Below are 17,853 nucleotides of genomic sequence, written 5' to 3' on the forward strand. Positions count from 1 at the left end.
TTTGTAGGACATTCTTGAATTAGTGTAGATTCGAATTAAATCAAAAAAATGTTTGACCCCAAGAATGGGGGGGAGGCCCTCCGAAACACGACGAAGATCAACCTCAACCGTTGATGTTATAACGTGACGGATGGCTCAACAGATCTCCTTGTGGTTGTTGTATCATCGATTACAAATAACAGGAGAGATGACGCAAGAGATTCATTCTGCCTATGTCTTAAGACAGGGTTCGCCTCCCAGTAGACCTTATTTATAGTCCACGGGCATGGTCGTCCATGTGATGAAAACCACTTCAAGTTCAAATGTTGGTATAGTATTTGTATAGGCTATTCTCACTCTGAACATTTAGTTTTTCCATAAATAAAAACACAAGTTTTCTTTTTATACATATTTGTTTTGTAATTTTATTATAATAAACTTAAACTTTATGTATAGATTAATGAATTTGTTTCCATTTTATTTTCTATAATAAATATAAATGAAATGGCCGAGTTAAAATAACGCCACCTATAAATTGAAATAAACGAAATATTGCCAACACAGATACGGCGAATAAATATTCTTAGCTTCAAAATGATGTAGACACACCGCAGCGCTTGGGATTTTCAATGCAATGATGGTGGTTTGAAAGTGAAAAGTTGTTCGGAGAATATGAGTAATTTCATGTTAATTATTTTACAAATGAATAATGATAAAGAAATATATACCGTTGCCTGATATTTAAAAATGAATTGAGATGTGAATGAAGTGGAACTGAATATAAAAACTAAATAAAAAAGGCGTCGCTTGAATTATGTTTACTAAACATACACATACGCATGTTTTTAATATATATGTATATATAAAACACTGTCGCTTGCTAATACAGTCGCAGGAGTCACCACAAATTACTCCTTAAAAATTCCCCTAGCTTTGGCAGTAATTTTTCGTACCCGTCCCCTGCTGCTGACGCTGACAAGTTGATCATCATCGCTATCCATCGTACTTGCGTCTACGTCGTCGTTTATAGTCGGACCTCTTAATTCGGATGATTCCTTGCGAGGTTTTCTTCCTCTGTTACTAGTATTAGCGAATTCTTCATCATCACTGAGTTCATTGTATCGCGGGCGTTTCTGATTGCGAGCACCCCTTTGATTGCGATCGCGTCCGCCGTTTGTAATGGTCCCGGCAGTGTTGGCTTTTCTTGATCTACGGGAGGTATGGCGACGAGTGTTGCTGTATTTTTTGTCCTCATCATCCTCGTCAGCTACGAAAGAGTCATCAGAACGTCGTCGTTTTGTTCGGGCCTTTTTAGCGTTCCTTGATTTAGGTACATAAGAAGTCAGGGGCTGATTATCCTCCGAATCGGACTCATCATCGCTGATAGACGATTCAGTCGATCCATCAGTGCCCATATCAGAAACACCGTCTTCCTCGTCTTCGTGTACATTTTCGTCAGCAGAAGGTTCGGTTTGTGAGTTCTCTTGGCTAAATCTCGACCGACCCCTTCGTACTGCCACAGCGGCATGTTGGACGTCTTCCTCTCTATGATAGGAAGGCGCGGCAGTAGTCGATGTCGGCATTCCACGTCTAAGACGTGTACTGGCTGAAATCAACATAGTATTTTCCAAAGGTTCCAAGCTGATGTCCAATTCGTCAGCATTCCGTTGGTGTCGTGAAAGAACCCGCCTTGAATTACGTAGAGCTGCACTTGATGTCGATGGTCCTGGATCTCCAACATAATTGTGATCATGAACTGTAGGTTGCGATGACGCTGTGGAAGAGGTAGCTATATTCGTAGTAGTGGACGTGGCGTGGGATCGAGTCATATGTGTGGTTGGCAATGAAGTGTCTGCTATTTTAACCGTGTGTCCATCTTCGCGACGCTGCAGTTGCGTGGGGTGAGGTGTAATTACTTTTCCTAGTGGGCACATAAATGGAAAATTACATTCCAACAATATGGGAGATTATTGACGTTAAACTATACTCACTTTGTTGCCGAGTTTGAGAGTTTTGACTTGATGCCAATGGCTCGTCGTCACTGTCATCATCGCCAGAATCCTGTTGTGGTTCTACAACTGTATTTCGATTAGTTCGTAAGTGTCTTACACCAGCAGACGACCGCGAAGAAGCAGCAGCAGCTGCAGCTTTACTAGTTGAAGGTCCGTTTTCGTCTCGACTGGCGCAATAATTAGATTTTGTGGGTGTAGGTGTTGGTAGTATCTAAAGAGCAAAACAAATAAACACGAGTCTCATAAAACATTTAGAAGCAGTTACTGGGATATTATTTTTAGTAGTTTATTGACGAATGAACTAGTGTTCTCAAATACCATGAGTGAAGCTATTTCACGTGGCGAAACAAGTATAAACGAATACTGACGATACAAAACTACTTCTCAATTTTAGACAACGGTAATTGCAGTTATCAATAATGTTCGAATCAACTGAGGCACGATAATTGTCAATATTTATGTATGTATAAGGAATATGCAATACCCACCTCTTCAGCTTCCTCAGTGCCCTCTCCATCGCTTTCGGCACGAGCCCATTCCATTATGGCTCTCTTAACACTGGCTCTTGTGGGGCGCGTTGCAAGTTCTTGAGAATCGTTATCCGACTCTACAACTCGGCCATTACGTACAGGTAAATGATAACTGTGATCGTTCTCAGCAGCCGATCTGCGACCAACGCCTACGGATTGCGTTTGAGATACGGCTTGCGTTCTGGTATTGCGCGACGGACTCTCTAGTAGTGAATTAGATCCATCGTTCTGGTTGCGCGATGATTTTGGTGGTCGCCCTTTTTTCTTAGGCGTATGTGTAATTGTGTCCTGCGTACTTTCATCAACATGCGAAACACCCCCACCACGTTGGTTCCCATTTTGAGTCCTTCGTACCTTTCTACCAGATTTTTTGTGTTTTTTATGACTATCTAAATCAAAGTCCTCGTCGGTGTCTTCGTCCGAAAGACGACGACGACTCCTTTTATTCCGGGGACCTTGCTGAGTCGTCGTACGTCCCGATTTATGATGTCGTTTCCGTCCTTTCGTTTTACGATCTTTTTCGGGACTGTAGCTTTCTTCAGAATTTTCGCTTAGGCTATTGCCAGATGAGGACGATGTACTCGATGTGGCGCTATCACTGTCAACTTCATCTGAATCCGAAGACAAAGCGGACAGAGCATCTTCTTCCTCTTCATCATTTTCGGCTACACGATTTCTTTGCCGGGATGCCCGTGAAGTGCCTGGCTGGGGATCATCAACATCGTTGTGTCTTCTGTGTGACGAAGACGACGTAACTCGGTTTGAGCTCGAAGTACTTGCCATCGCAACACCACGACTATTAACGCCCCGTCCACTTCGCTGGGCTACGCGCGGCGGCTCGTGATTGTTATCATCTTCATCGTGTTGAGATGACTCTTCCGAACTGTGTATACGTCTTGTATTTCTACTCGATGTACCCCTCCTTCCTGTAGTACGCGTTCTGTCAGACGGTGCGCGCTTAGTGGGACTACTGCTAGACCCCCGAGCCGAAGTGCCGCTGCGAGACTTGTTTTTATTTGCTCGTCTTCTGGCTGCTTTCCAATTGCTAATAACTGTTTTAATGTGTGTCTCAAAGAGAGCACTCAAACGTAAGGTCATTGAGTAAATCTGAAATGAAAGCCACATTGAATCAGATGTGAAATATCGATTATAATCTGCATACACTTCGTAATATAAATGTTTGTGAAATGCTGTTGCTTTGATAATTGCAGTAAAAATGACCTTACCGCCAAATGTTCCTACAATCATGATCGTCATTCATTGTTATGGATTTATGATTTACATGGGTTAGATAGTAGTGGTGATGATTTGATGAGATTTTTGGGAAGCATGTCAGAAAGGAAAAGTCGAAGCACAACATTTAATATGATATAATTATGAATCAAATCAAAACAATCGATAAACGATAGTAAACCAAAGGCAATATTTTTTTGAAAGAATTTGGGTGTTTTGTTTTCTCTCGAAATCACTTAAAAATGAATAGACGATCTATATACATACAAAGTATTAACACCCAATGTGCACGCTTCATTACAAATTGGAAAGACGATTTGTGCACTTTTGCCTTTATTGGAAAATATATGAAGAACTTACTCTTGAACGCTTATTGGTGTTGTAATTCTTGGAATTTTGAAATATCAAACGAACATCCTTTGCAAAGTCTAATGGGTCTTCATAGTTGCCTCCCAGTAGGTCTTCCTTCACAGTGCGTAAATCCATTGGTGTTGATATTATCTCTAAGTAATCTGGAAATTCGATGGTATCCACAGGTTCTCGGAAAGGCAGTGAATCTGGTCGCTGCAACATCATTTCCAACAACTGTCGGCAATCGGCACGCCAGTCGCCGTCGGACCGCATACGGTTGGATCTGTCAAATATGTACGAACAATTTATAGAAATGCATCGAATTAACAAAATAAAGAAATGAACATATAATTCGTGTTGTTGTAATTTGCTTGTTTTTGCTACAGTTGCCGAATGCAGCACAAACGCTGAACCGAATCTTTCCTTCACAATCAAAAGCATGTTTTTAATTGTGGTTGAGTTTTATCGGAAAGTAGTGTTATTGAATTTAAATGAAAACGTTAAATGTTAAAATATATTAACGTATGCTAACCTCGTATTGGAAGGAAATGAAATATAAATCTTGGTATTCCTTTTTTTTTTTTTTTTTGCATTACCTTCTTGTGGAGGACATGCTATGTCGGCCTTTAGCAGCTGCCGCTGAAGTAGATGGACCCGTACTGGTTGACGGTACTACATCCGACTCATTGTCATTTTCTGACTCAGATGAATGGTAAACATCAACTAATTGATGGTACACTGCAGCAACGTCTATGTCATTTGGCTCTCTTAAATTTGTAAAAAATGCAATATCAATTAGTGGTTTTTTTTGTATTTTCTTTTGTTTTTAATTTTAGCAATCAGTATACCTTATTATACGAAGACACAAATCTGTAATAATCCGGGCATGCTTGACAATATTTGTATGTCTTCTATTATATTTTTCAGCATTTGTTGCCAAATAACGAACATCAAATTGTGCCGAGGTAATCCGACGGTAAAAGTGATTTTCAAATCGGGATTTGATCGTAGTAAGATCGATTGGATATTCTATAAGATAGGCATAGTCAGGATATATATTCAGGTCAACAGGCGCCAAAAAGTGTTCTGCAATTGACAGGCGCATCACCTGGAAGTAATGCAGATGTTAATTAATTGGTTAAGAAAATGTACGTGTATGCGCCATTCGTCGCAACAAACCTGTTCTAGGCCGTTTATAATTCTGCGACATGAACCATCCCGATCTCCACGATGCCACTCCTCCGATTTTGGTTGGTATAGCGTTGCTCGAATTTCTTCTGGTAAGACAGGCACGGCTCCGCCAACTTCATCCGGCAAACGATTCTCGTCAATGGGTTCCATATCCCAAGGACTCATGTACTCATATTCGCCGTTATCCCAACGAACCCTGAAACACATGAATGGCGAGTCGGGAAAGTCCGAAGATAAAGCATGCCGTGATTCGATCTGACCCATCCACCAACCGTCCCCTATCATGCAACGGAAGCGATCACCAATGCTCCAGTTACGTTGAACGGCTAAGTCATAAGTTTGACGCAAAACTATGAAGTCCAATACGTCAGGCATGTCATGATATTTTATCTTGAATGTAGTGCCTGTCATATTCCCGTCTTCGTCGATGATGGCCAACTTGAGGCAACACAATCGAGGTGGTCGGATTTCATATTTAATTCCAATGACTCTAACAAGTTCCTTGTCACGAAGGGTGTGAAAACTCCACGGTTCCGAGCTATGTGATACTTTGTAGACCTTTTTCATGCGAACAGCATCAATATAACGTTGGTGGCCTTGTCGAAAGTAAACAACCTCATCACCCATCTGTGGATAATAAGGGGCTTTTCGTGGGATTACTTCAGAAAGCCATTCTGCAGGTCTATATATTTCAGGTATTTCGCCATTTGATGCGGCTGGAGGAATAAGTACCTTTTTGTTCTTTCTTGTAGCTTTAGCAGATGTAGTTGCCTGTTCGGTAGTATCATCACTGCTGTCTTCGCTCAAGGTTCTCTTTCGAGATAGAGGTTTACGCTTAGAACGTTTGGGTGGTTCCAAATTCGGGCCCGGAGTATCAGCGACCCAATCGGAATAATCAGACGACTCCGTATCGGAATCCTCCGATGATTCATCCAACTCCTCTATATTTGAATAACTTGTATCGCCAGACGAGTTACTGCTTTCCTCCTCTTCTTCTAACGCTTCAGGCACGGACGGTTCATCGAGTTCTTCCTGATCTCGGACAGCTCTTGTTCGGTACGCTGGTTGGTTTGTTTGCTGCCCCGCAGGTCGGCCACTTCGTCTTCTCCCAATTCGATCGGAACCACGAGTATTTCTGTTACGTCCGTTTGCCGATTGAGAGTTTACTACACTTGCAGTACTTATCATAATGGGACGTCGTCTCATTTCACGTTTGTATTCTTGCATTTCGTATTGTCCTGCTGCATAAACCGTCTGTTTAAGATTTTGAAGTTGTGCATATTTCATGGGACGCACATATATCCTACGTACATATTTAAGCGGAGCTAGCTGGTGAGATTGTTGTTCAGCTGGGGGTCGTCCCCAGGTTGTACCTTGTCGGGGTTGTTGAGATAATTCTAAATTTCGTCCATCAAGTGATGCATTTCGCGATGTAGTAGGCCCGTTGCCAAGAACGTTTCCAGAGGTACGATTGTTAGAGTCGGGGGCCACATCGTGCCCCTGACGATTCGCCAAAGCTTCGATCATTCGATCTAACTGTGATCTATTCGCTCCCGATGCCGGAGGACTTTGCTGGTTGCTACTGTTACCACCTCCTTGACGATTTGCCAATGCGGCTATTAGACGATCAATGTGTGAATAATTTCCACCATTTTGATTATTTCCCCCATTTTCTTCAATGATGCCATCGGGGCCTACAGATAGATTCGGTATTAGCTGGTCAGTGGAGCAGTTTTCCCTTCCCGGCACAAACCGTTGGTACCTGGCCGGGTGGGGATTGCCATCCGAATCAACCAAAAATGGCGGCGGCATTAGGTGTGGCATAACCTGTGTTTGTTCGTCTACTACATGGTGCGAAGCATCTCGTAGCAATGGCCTATAATCCGTGTGGAAGAATAGCTCGGTGGGCAACTAGAAATTAAATAATTTATCTTCACGTTGAAATAAGCGCATAACAATAACTTACTATTTTATATCTGTCAGGACCTACTCCCAAACCAAATATTAGTATGTGGCCATGTGAATCAGTGGCTGCGATCATTGTGCCATCGGGGGACCATTTTGCATCGAATACTCCACCGTGGCCTTGGCCATCAATATTATTTACAAAATGTGCTACAGACTCTCCCTTTTCAATGTCCCACAAAAAGACTTGACCATCGTGACCGGCTGAGAGTAAAACATGTTCATTTTTGGGATTTGACTCTAATACAAAAAGTTCATCTTTGTGTCCACGTAAAACACAGTGAAGTTTGGCAGTTTTGGCATTCCATATTTTTATCTAAAGATCACAGCATTGGGTTTAATCGATGTTTAAATTCACAATACCCTGTACTTACAGTAAAGTCATTAGCCGCAGTAATAACATATTTGTCGGAACAGTCCCATGCAACCATGGTCACCTTCAATTTTTTCCCCTCTTCAGGCTCTGGACAGCTGTGAGTGATATAATAACTTATATTTAAAAATGCCCTGTAGTGATTTATTTCAGATATCTTACGTTGGCAGGCGTTCGGTCATACACAACTTAACGCTTTTCCATTGTTGTGACTCAAAGGTCCATATGTGTGCAGAACCATCTTTACTTCCCGAAATGAAACGAAGGCCTCGATGAGACCACTGGACGGAATCAACAGCATCAGTATACGCTTCCGTTTCTAGAATGCGTTTGGGACCATCTTCTGACATAAGATAAACGCGTACATGGTGATCCGCTGATCCTGCTGCCAAAAACATTCCACCGGGCGAAAACGAGGTGCACATCATTTGAGCCTGACCTGGGCGTAGCTTTTCGTGATATTGTATTGGCTTTGGAGCGAACGTTATTTTCTGACCTCGAGGTGTCGAATACTGCCAAAATGCTATGGACCCATCTGTACTAGTTGTTACCAAATATTTTAAATCTCCTCTGGGAGAAGGGCAAAAGTTAACTGAAGTTATCATGCCTGTGTGCGCTGACAGCACCGCTATGGGAGATGTAGTCTGCAAATCCCAAACCCGCAATATTCTATCTAAAGAACCTGCAGCCAACATAGTATTGTCGAGATTAATGGCAATATCTGTGATTTCCGCCGATGCCCCTCGAAGAGTGGCTAAAAGACGCCCGTCCATTGCTGACCAGATTTTAATCAAAAGGTCGTCAGCGCCGGTTATTATGTAATGACCGGTACGATCAAACAGAACACAATAAACGGACGAAAGATGGCCCACAGTGCGACGCAAAAGTTTTGTTTTGGAAAATAAACTGGTAGGTACTAAAAGTTTTCGTCGTACCGGGCCCCCATATTCTCGTCCAATTAACACTTTTTCTGCAAATATACATCAATTAATAACACAATAAGAAATGTTCAAAAATGGTGACAGTTCGCTTACGAAAATTATGTATTGGTTTTGTTACAGCGGAATCTGGCAGTGATACTCCGTGTAGTCTTGTGCAATAATCCAGTAATGATCTAGATTTAAATATGCTATCCTTAGTCCTAAGAAGGCTTTGACGCCCAGCGCCCAAAAGCGACACTAGTCCGGGAACACTGGGCGTCAACTCCTTATCCAAAATTGGTCCAATGCGGCAGCAAATTTCCAGCAAATGATTTGACCCAATGTGAGCATACTGTTTCTCCTGAATGAATACAAACAGATTCATAAAATTAATAACAAATTGGTTGTTGTTTAACGTTTTGTCCTCTAATATTTCGGAACCGATAGCGCATATCCTTTTGGGATATGTGGTATAAGAACTAAAACAACATTTTTGAATTATTATTATTAATTTCAAAGTCATGCCAGCATGGCCAGTATACTACAAAATAATATCGTGGCCCTGGACTTATCCAAGGCATTTGAGTGTGTAAATTATTCGATACTAATTCAAAAACTACTATCTAATATGCTTTTAATAATACAGCTTTTAATTTAATTTCCTCGTATTTGTCCGGGCGTTTCCAGTGTGTTTCATTAAATGGCAAGACTTCTAACAAACTTAATATATACAATTATTATTATTCAATCGTATTAAGCGAAGGATCAATTTCATGGTCATCGAAAGGTAAAAATGATGCGGAGACAAATGATATTAAAAACGCGTCAGGATATGTGCATTATTGTGTACAGAGCCGATCCGTCGGTCAATATAATTCGTCCTTTGGAATACGATTGCACTGGTGTTATTCATTTCGAAACTAATATAAACGATGATGTCCACTAACAACTGGAAGACAATTCGAAGAAAGGCAACATTTCCAAAACTTACTCATTGGCCCTTGAATGGTTATTTATAAATCGTATTAATTTTATGTTCATATTCCTCAAACATCTGTTTTAAGATAAAGGGCTTTTAGATTGAATATACATTTTTGCCCAGTTTTTAGTCATATTTTGGTTTTGGCTTTGTTATCATACATAATAAAATTAAATTTAATTAAAATGCAAATATGTATTTTTATTAAAAACTGTTTAAAATGATTGTACAAAATTGTTTGATTAACGTCTTCAATCTAGTTTCTAGTTCAATCTAGTTTCACCTTATCTAGTTTCTTCATAAGTAGACCTCGGATTTTGCATATTTGCGTATTTTTTAATAATGAAGATATCGAAATTCTGATTGGACACAAATTCGTTTCAAAGGATTTAGAATTATTTGAAGGGTTCATATTTTTTAATTTTTTGCATATTTGCATATTTTGCATATGCACGAGATATGCAAAAAATATGCAAAATATGCAAAAAATTAAAAAATATGAACCCTTGAAATAATTCTAAATCCTTTGAAACGAATTTGAAACGAATTATGCAAAAAAATATGCAAAATATGCAAAATATGCAAAAAATATGCAAAAAATATGCAAAATGTGCAAAATATATGCAAAATATGCAAAAAATATGCTAGGTCGATATGCAATAAATATGCAAAATATATGCATAAAATATGCAAAATATATGCTAAAATATGCAAAATATTCAAAAAATATGCACGGTATGCTAGGTCGATATGCCATAAATATGCAAAATATATGCAAGAATATGCAAAAAATATGCACGGTATGCTAGGTCGATATGCAATAAATATGCAAAAATATGCAAAATATGAAAAATATATGCAAAATATATGCAAAATATGCAAAAATATGAAAAATATATGCAAAATATATGCAAAATATATGCAAAATATGCAAAATATGCAAAATATGCAAAAATATGCAAAAATATGCAAAATATGAAAAATATATGCAAAATATATGCAAAAATATGCAAAATATGCAAAATATGCAAAAATATGCAAAATATGAAAAATATATGCAAAAATATGCAAAATATGCATAATATGCCAAAATATGCATAATATGCCAAAATATGCATAATATGCCAAAATATGCAAAAATATATGCAAAAAATATGCACGGTATGCTAGGTCGATATGCGAGAAATATGCAAAAAATATGAAAAATATAGGCAAAAATATGTGCAAATATAAGCAACATATTTCACATATGCAATCATTTTAATCAACAAAAAAAAAATTTTTCATGGTAGTTTTCGAATTTGTGTGCTTTCTTTATTTTTAACCTATAGAAATCTAATTGTGTATGTATGCGTTTCATGGTTCAACTGTTAGATTTTTGGGGCATTATGAAAAATTTGCTAAATATATGTATAAAACATGCAAACATATATAACCGTTATATGGCGATATACTAAAACGTGGACCGATATATCCCATTTCCAATACCAAACATCCTAGGAGTAATAATAATATATGTGCAAAATTTCAAAGTTCTACCTTTAATATTGCGACCTAGCATACCGTGCATATTTTTTGCATAATTTGCATATTTTGCATATATTTTGCATATTTTTGCATATTTTGCATATCGACAATGCATATTTTGTATATTTTTTGCATATATTTATCGCATATCGACCTAGCATACCGTGCATATTTTTTGCATATCTTTGCATATGTTTGCATATTTTGCATATATTTTGCATATATTTTGCATATTTTTGCAGATGTTTGCATATTTTGCATATATTTTGCATATTTTTGCATATTTTGCATATTTTGCATATTTTTGCATATGTTTGCATATTTTGCATATGTTTGCATATTTTGCATATTTTGCATATTTTAGCATATTTTAGCATATTTTGCATATCGACAATGCATATTTTGTATATTTTTTGCATATATTTATCGCATATCGACCTAGCATACCGTGCATATTTTTTGCATATTTTGCATATTTTTTGCATATTTTGCATACTTTTGGCATATTTTGCATATTTTTTGCATATATTTTGCATATATTTTGCATATTTTTTGCATATTTTTTGCATATTTTTGACATGACCCCAAATATCGATTAATTAAAGCATGAAACGCCTAAATACAAAATTTGAGTCCAATCGGATAAAGCATAAAAAATATGCAAAAATCCGAGGTCTATTCATAAGTCACATTAGTTGTGAATTGCATACATATTTTTGCCCAATTTTAGTATGTAAGAGTGTCTTGTCAAGTTTGTTGTAATGAATGGAAAAACTGTTATAGCTTCAACTTTAACCTGTATTAAGTTAGTATTTTTAGCTTTTGTTTCAGTGTTGGAGTAGTAAATACATAAATAGAAATAATGTATTTTAATTATATTTTAGTTGCTCCGTTTGTCCTGGATATATAGGGGTTAGTATGATAAAATGCAAGTATATGGTCACCTAAAATTCAAACGGATGTAACTACAATTTTACTTATTTTACAGGAGAAGTCAATAAACATATACAATATGTAAGTATGAAGTATTTCATGCAATATATACAAAGTTTTGTTACATCATTTACGGTATTTATTATATTAAGGCTTTTTGTTAGCTTCATTTTGTATTAAGAAATACACGCCGTTGTTGTTGTAGCAGCTCTACTACTTTTACACAATGTGCTGAGGTGACAGACGTTGGGCGAATAAGACTCGGGTCGTAGACCCTCTGTCGCAGAAATGACATGCCGTTGTAACTATGTCCGTCTGCCTTTTTGGTGACGATATATGGAAATTCAGAATATCTCCGACTTGTGGTAGCATTTTTAAAATGATCTGCGATAGAATCTTGAATCCTTATTTGTGTTGTTGTTTGTAATACTTGGTTGTTGTATTCGAAGCTCCGATTAGCTCGAGTACGCGAAGAGTATGACTTTTTTTATCTGGTATACTCTCCACTCTTTTATTTTATTTATTATTATTATTATTATTATTATTTTTTTTTTTTTTTTGAGTGCTCTCGAGTGAGTACTCCTTGTTGAAGAAAAAGAGTGAAAGTCAAAATGTTCGAAATAGAGTAAGAGCATAGACTAATAAAGATATAGATGACGAAATACTCAAAAAATGCGCAGTCAAATGACTCAAAATAAAAAACTCAACCATTTTTAAAGACGTTTTTTGTGGAAAATTGACTATTTTTCTTTAATGTTTTTATCTGAGGATATAGTTTTTGCTTAAAACTAAATATATTTAGTGGCATTCCAAATTAAAAGATTCAAACATTTAAGTAAATCAGCATTTAAAATTGAGTAGCGCATTCAGCAGACTCAATTCAGGGAGGACTGGTGAGAGCATTTCGTCGTCTATATCTTCATTAGTCTATGGTAGTACAAAACGGTCTTTTGTGTGATGTCGAATATTGATCATGTACTGTGATATATCATCATTAGACTATGGTATATATCATCATTAGTCTATGGTATAGTAATAAGATAAAAGAGTGGAATTTGCTCGACTTCGATCGTATTTCACTCCCACTCAAAAACGGGCGAAGCTTTTGTGCACTTATTTGAGTGACAGAGAAAAATAGAGTACACTCGACTTACTTCGAACCAATATATTTGTGCACATTACTATCATTAGGTTTTTTGGAATATATTTTGAGTTTTTATCCGATGCTGGTAGGTATTTCCATGATATGAACTGTTGTCGTACTCCTACTCAAAAACCAGCATAACTTTACAAATTTATAAATGGAAAAACTAAAACAATTCCGATTTATTAAATGTTCTTGAACGGAGAATTTTTATTAAAATATGAGAATATTCTCCAGTAACACAATTGTCAATTATGAATATCCGGTAAAAAAAATTTACCAATTTACCATGTCTATAAATTGCAAAATAAAATAATTGTATAAAGCGACATCTACCTGATAATTGTGATACAACATTCAATAATATTAATGCATAGTGATAAAACATATGGCAACGCCACTATGTGAAGTTTCCATCAATTCTGGCAATAACAATAACAAAAAAAGATAAGTAGAAAAAACAATATGTATGTACTAATTTTTTTACGGATATAGGAAATTATTCGTTCCCTTTTTTCATAAAATGTTATTTTTTTCGTATTCTGCATTCAATTTTAGCCAATCAGCCCAACAAATAATGTTCTCCCATTTTTAATTAATAATATGTTAATAATTTTGTGAAACGTTTTTCCATTATAAATGCAAATGTTTTTTTATCCTGCACAGGAATAACTCATATGTTCACTACCAACCAAAGAAGACACTTGCAAACAATGTCCTTTGTTTGTTTGTGTGCACATTATTCAACCCAACATGGCGTACAATTACCCCAACACATTTTACTTATCGACCGTGTACATACATATGTATGTGTTTCCCAATTATCATTATTTTGATATATTGTCCTTAAATACATTTACTTCTAATATAAAATCCTACTAATTTGTTCAATATTTAGATTATATAAAAAACAATTTGTTGGACTTACCAATTCAGCCAACGATTGATCATGTTCATTGCCTAGCCAATCTAAGCGCTTCGGCAGTACCTAAAAGAAAAAAATAATACAAGAAATGAAAGGAATATATTTTTGCTCAAGAAACAATCCTAATCCTAACAATGAAATCAATTTTAGCAGAAAATCTTCCTTGCGTTTAAATCGCAAACACGTGTACACCCACAGTAGATGAACAATTAGCGCTCCCTTTTCCGAAACGGGCATGTACTGGACCACATAAACAAAAATTAATTTACTGTAAATCGACTCATTCATGTCAAATTGTATTTTTGAATATCTTCTTTAGTTTGGCCGCAGACATCGCTATAAGCGCACGTTAAACACGGATAGCAACAACAAGTGTTGTTGTTTTAACATACAGTAAAGAAAAAAAAACAAAAAATATTACGAAAACGCCAGCAGAACCGCCAAATAAAAGTTAACATAAACACGGGGGAATTTATAGATCTGGAGACATTCTTGCAACTTGTGACACTTACCTTCTTAGCTTCAAGCTCCCGGATCAGAACCTGTAAAGAAACAAAAGTGCATGTTAACTCAGAAGGATCGTTCACAAATAGAAGTTGCTTCAGCAAAATAAATTCCGTACCTGTGCCGTTTCCTTGAGTGGACCAGCGGACAGAAACTTGGAAATTAGGAAATATAACTCTGGAATGGAAACGTTAATTTTGATTAGGTACAAAATGTTCAATGTAAAAGACCGTAATAATGTAGATTCGTTATTGTTTTGATTTGCATCCAGACATTTGGTAAGCAAATGCATTCCGCGTCTGAGCCTGATATTCGAGGGATTCGACAACTTCCTCTATCACGACCTCCATCAAACAGTAAGCTACACTATTCCAATAGCCATTACCTGGGGTTATTATTTTCTCCACAATTTCTTTGTTACTATCCATATTTCATTTTTATCAACAAAATTGGGCAAATTATGAATCTATTAATATGGTTTTAACTTTTTCAGCTACTGGTATGAAAATTATTCCTTGCCTTGCTATTCTTCTTTTTTCTTTGTGAGTCTAGGGATCTATAAATCGATTAGGGACCATTTGTATTTTTTGTATCACAATGAGACGTGGGAAAATGGGTATTCGGATATTTTAAATACTCATTGGTTGTACCACTTTTTTGTTGCAGAAATCACCTTATGATCGAACCAAATAATTTTTGGAATATAAATAGTAATTGGAAACCATTATTCTTCAAATCATAACCTAAAAAAGAGATGACCTTATTTGCTGATATTATCAAATGACAAATTTAAATCGAATGGGACTAAAGAATGCCGGCATACCAAGTTATATTCCTATGTGTTTACGAAAATGAAGCCAATTTTAACTTCATATGATGGTACAATATTACAAGGTAGGATATTCCGATGACAAAGAGCAAATAGAAAATATGTAAAATTATAGAGTATACCAGAGTCCTGTTTTAGCTTTACACTTTATTCATTTACATTGTTCAAAGCGAACTTACGGGCATGGTACAATAACACAAGGTAGAATAACTTGAGGTGAATAACAAAGGACCCATAGTGGTAGTGGTTTCTTCTGTATATATTTCCTATATATACTAAGAAACATCAGCTGATTGACATTTATATCATGATTAAAGATATGTGTAAACAGGTATGGTGTATTTCTGAATTTCGTTTCATGGTTGGCAACACTGCACATCGAATTCAAATAGAAATTACCCACATTGACAATTAATCGAGACATCAGCTGCGCTAAATGGACTACCTATTTATTGTGCCATGATCCAGTCGATTTAAAATCGTATATGTAACTGTGCTTTAAAATGTTTTCTGACAAATTATAGTGTACTCGTAAAGATTATTTAGTTTTACAAAATCCGCTTGAGTTCAAATGTCGATTCCATTGAGATCGAACGCTCCATGATGCAAAAATAAAGGTGTGTATCAAAACCAAAGCTCTTGTTTTAGTTGGCAACATTGCACATCGAATTAAAGTAGAAATTACGCAATCTGACAGTTAATGGAATCATCAGTGGCGCTAAATGGACTACCATGGAACGCTCTTATATTTTGTGTTGTTCGCAACTGGTTACTCTTTGCACAAATATTTGGTACCAATTTATTCGGTACATTTACAAACATCTGTCCTATCTGTCACGAGTAGGCTGAAATTTTTAACAAACTGGGAGACAAATGTTGAATTAAAATAAAAAATAAAGCAATGAGTTGGGTATCGGATTATAAATATACGTGGCTTCAAACCGTGGCCATGCATGTAATTAAGAATGGGTTTCGTTTACCAAACCACATAGCTTTTGTGATGGACGGAAATCGACGATATGCTAATTCCCAACAGATTCGTAAGATCGAAGGGCACTCCAAAGGATTTGATAAGTTGGCTGATTGTTTACGATGGTGTCTTGACATTGGCATTCGAGAAGTGACTACGTTTGCTTTTAGTATAGAAAATTTCAAAAGGTCGAAAGAGGAAGTGAATGGTTTACTAGATTTAGCTCGGGAGAAGTTTTCCAAACTTCTCCAGGAAGGTCCAAAACTTCGAGAGCATGGAGTCCGAATTAGGGTTATTGGAAATATAGCGCTTTTACCAGAAGATTTACAAAACCTCATAGCACAGACAATGCTAGAAACGGAGACCAACAACAAGTTGTTTTTAAATGTCGCCTTCTCTTACACTTCTCGAGACGAAATTACGCATTCTGTGGAACAAGTTCTTCGCCATGGCGATGGATTACAAGAGGGAGACATTAGCGAGCGTCTTTTGGAAGAATGTTTGTACAGTAGACACTCACCTCCGCCTGATTTACTGTTTCGAACTTCCGGGGAAACACGAATCAGCGATTTTTTAATGTGGCAGGTAAATCCAATGGGCTATTATACATGTATCGTACTAATTTTTACTTTTCGTTTCAGCTAAATTCCACAGTTTTGTACTTTACGAAAATCCTGTGGCCGGAAATTACAATATGGAACTTCTTAGCGGGAATATTCACGTACCAAAGAGATAGTCAGCACATGGTATCCTTCAAAAAACATGAGCGATTGAAGCGTGCAATATCATCCAGAAGTTCAAACTTTTATACTGATCGGGTTCAAAGATTTTTGCATCGCCTAGATGTATATAAAAGAAATATGTTGTTGAAGTGGTCTACTGCCCAATAGAATTATTTGTTATACATTCCACTTTATAGTCACAAACTACACATACACACTTCCTCTTAGGGGTGAACTCCATTCTACTTTCATGTAAATTGACGTTTTTTTGTGTGTAAATACATATATTCAGGAAGTACAACTTGTATTGTTAAGAACAGTTTATTATTAACAAAATAGTGATAAAATGCTGGTCTATTACATTTTGCAGCACTAAAACATTTCCAAAGCATTTTTCACTGGGTTTAGAACTTGTTATTAATTCGACCAACACTATATGATAGGAAAATAGTCAAAGGAAAAACAAACAACTCTTCATAAAACAACTCAAGAAACAACTCTTTATAATTGGATGACTTCTCAAGGTTATATTCTCACAGTCATCAAAAATTAACCAATTGTATGTTCATTGAAAATGGTATAGTATTTAAGAATGATTTTTTAAAGTTTATCATGATTTTTCGATTTTAAACTGGGGTTTGAATTATTAGATAAGGTAAAACACAGCTAGCGGATTTCTTCTACCAGCATAAGGTCTTAGTTTTTGCCATGTTAGAGTGTCAGGCTTATTCTGTTCACTGCCTAACAGCCATGAACTATCAATATG

General features: G+C 36.7%; 2 protein-coding genes across 2 annotated transcripts; one reads left to right on the forward strand and one right to left on the reverse strand.

The window, feature by feature from the left end:
- Positions 1-887: 887 nt before the first annotated feature.
- Positions 888-14,994, reverse strand: LOC133330675 (bromodomain and WD repeat-containing protein 3). The gene is made up of 15 exons (XM_061539086.1): positions 14,952-14,994; positions 14,685-14,743; positions 14,575-14,604; positions 14,066-14,125; positions 8,669-8,915; positions 7,797-8,604; positions 7,636-7,732; positions 7,263-7,577; positions 5,285-7,207; positions 4,954-5,213; positions 4,702-4,872; positions 4,115-4,388; positions 2,480-3,628; positions 1,941-2,202; positions 888-1,885 (listed from the first exon to the last, which is right to left on the reverse strand). Exons 1-15 carry the CDS (start codon positions 14,992-14,994, stop codon positions 888-890), a joined length of 6,696 nt encoding a protein of 2,231 aa, XP_061395070.1.
- Positions 14,995-16,296: 1,302 nt separating this feature from the next.
- LOC133330676 (dehydrodolichyl diphosphate synthase complex subunit Dhdds-like) lies at positions 16,297-17,255 on the forward strand. The gene is made up of 2 exons (XM_061539087.1): positions 16,297-16,950; positions 17,007-17,255. Exons 1-2 carry the CDS (start codon positions 16,297-16,299, stop codon positions 17,253-17,255), a joined length of 903 nt encoding a protein of 300 aa, XP_061395071.1.
- The last annotated feature ends 598 nt before the right edge of the window (positions 17,256-17,853 follow it).

The sequence above is a fragment of the Musca vetustissima genome, unplaced genomic scaffold (assembly GCF_032173495.1).
Source record: "Musca vetustissima isolate MV318-11 ecotype Yass unplaced genomic scaffold, APGP_CSIRO_Mvet_v1 utg335986, whole genome shotgun sequence".
Lineage (NCBI taxonomy): Eukaryota > Metazoa > Arthropoda > Insecta > Diptera > Muscidae > Musca > Musca vetustissima.

Bases quoted from the DNA above. Each gene is read 5' to 3' on its own strand.
- LOC133330675 (XM_061539086.1), bottom strand. From the start codon at position 14,994: ATGGATAGTAACAAAGAAATTGTGGAGAAAATAATAACCCCAG. The intron at 8,605-8,668 runs GTAAGCGAACTG...GTATATTTGCAG, and splicing joins AAAACCAATACATAATTTTC to AAAAAGTGTTAATTGGACGA. The intron at 7,733-7,796 runs GTAAGATATCTG...TATCACTCACAG, and splicing joins ATGACCGAACGCCTGCCAAC to CTGTCCAGAGCCTGAAGAGG.
- LOC133330676 (XM_061539087.1), top strand. From the start codon at position 16,297: ATGAGTTGGGTATCGGATTATAAATATACGTGGCTTCAAACCGTGGCC. The intron at 16,951-17,006 runs GTAAATCCAATG...TTTTCGTTTCAG, and splicing joins GCGATTTTTTAATGTGGCAG to CTAAATTCCACAGTTTTGTA.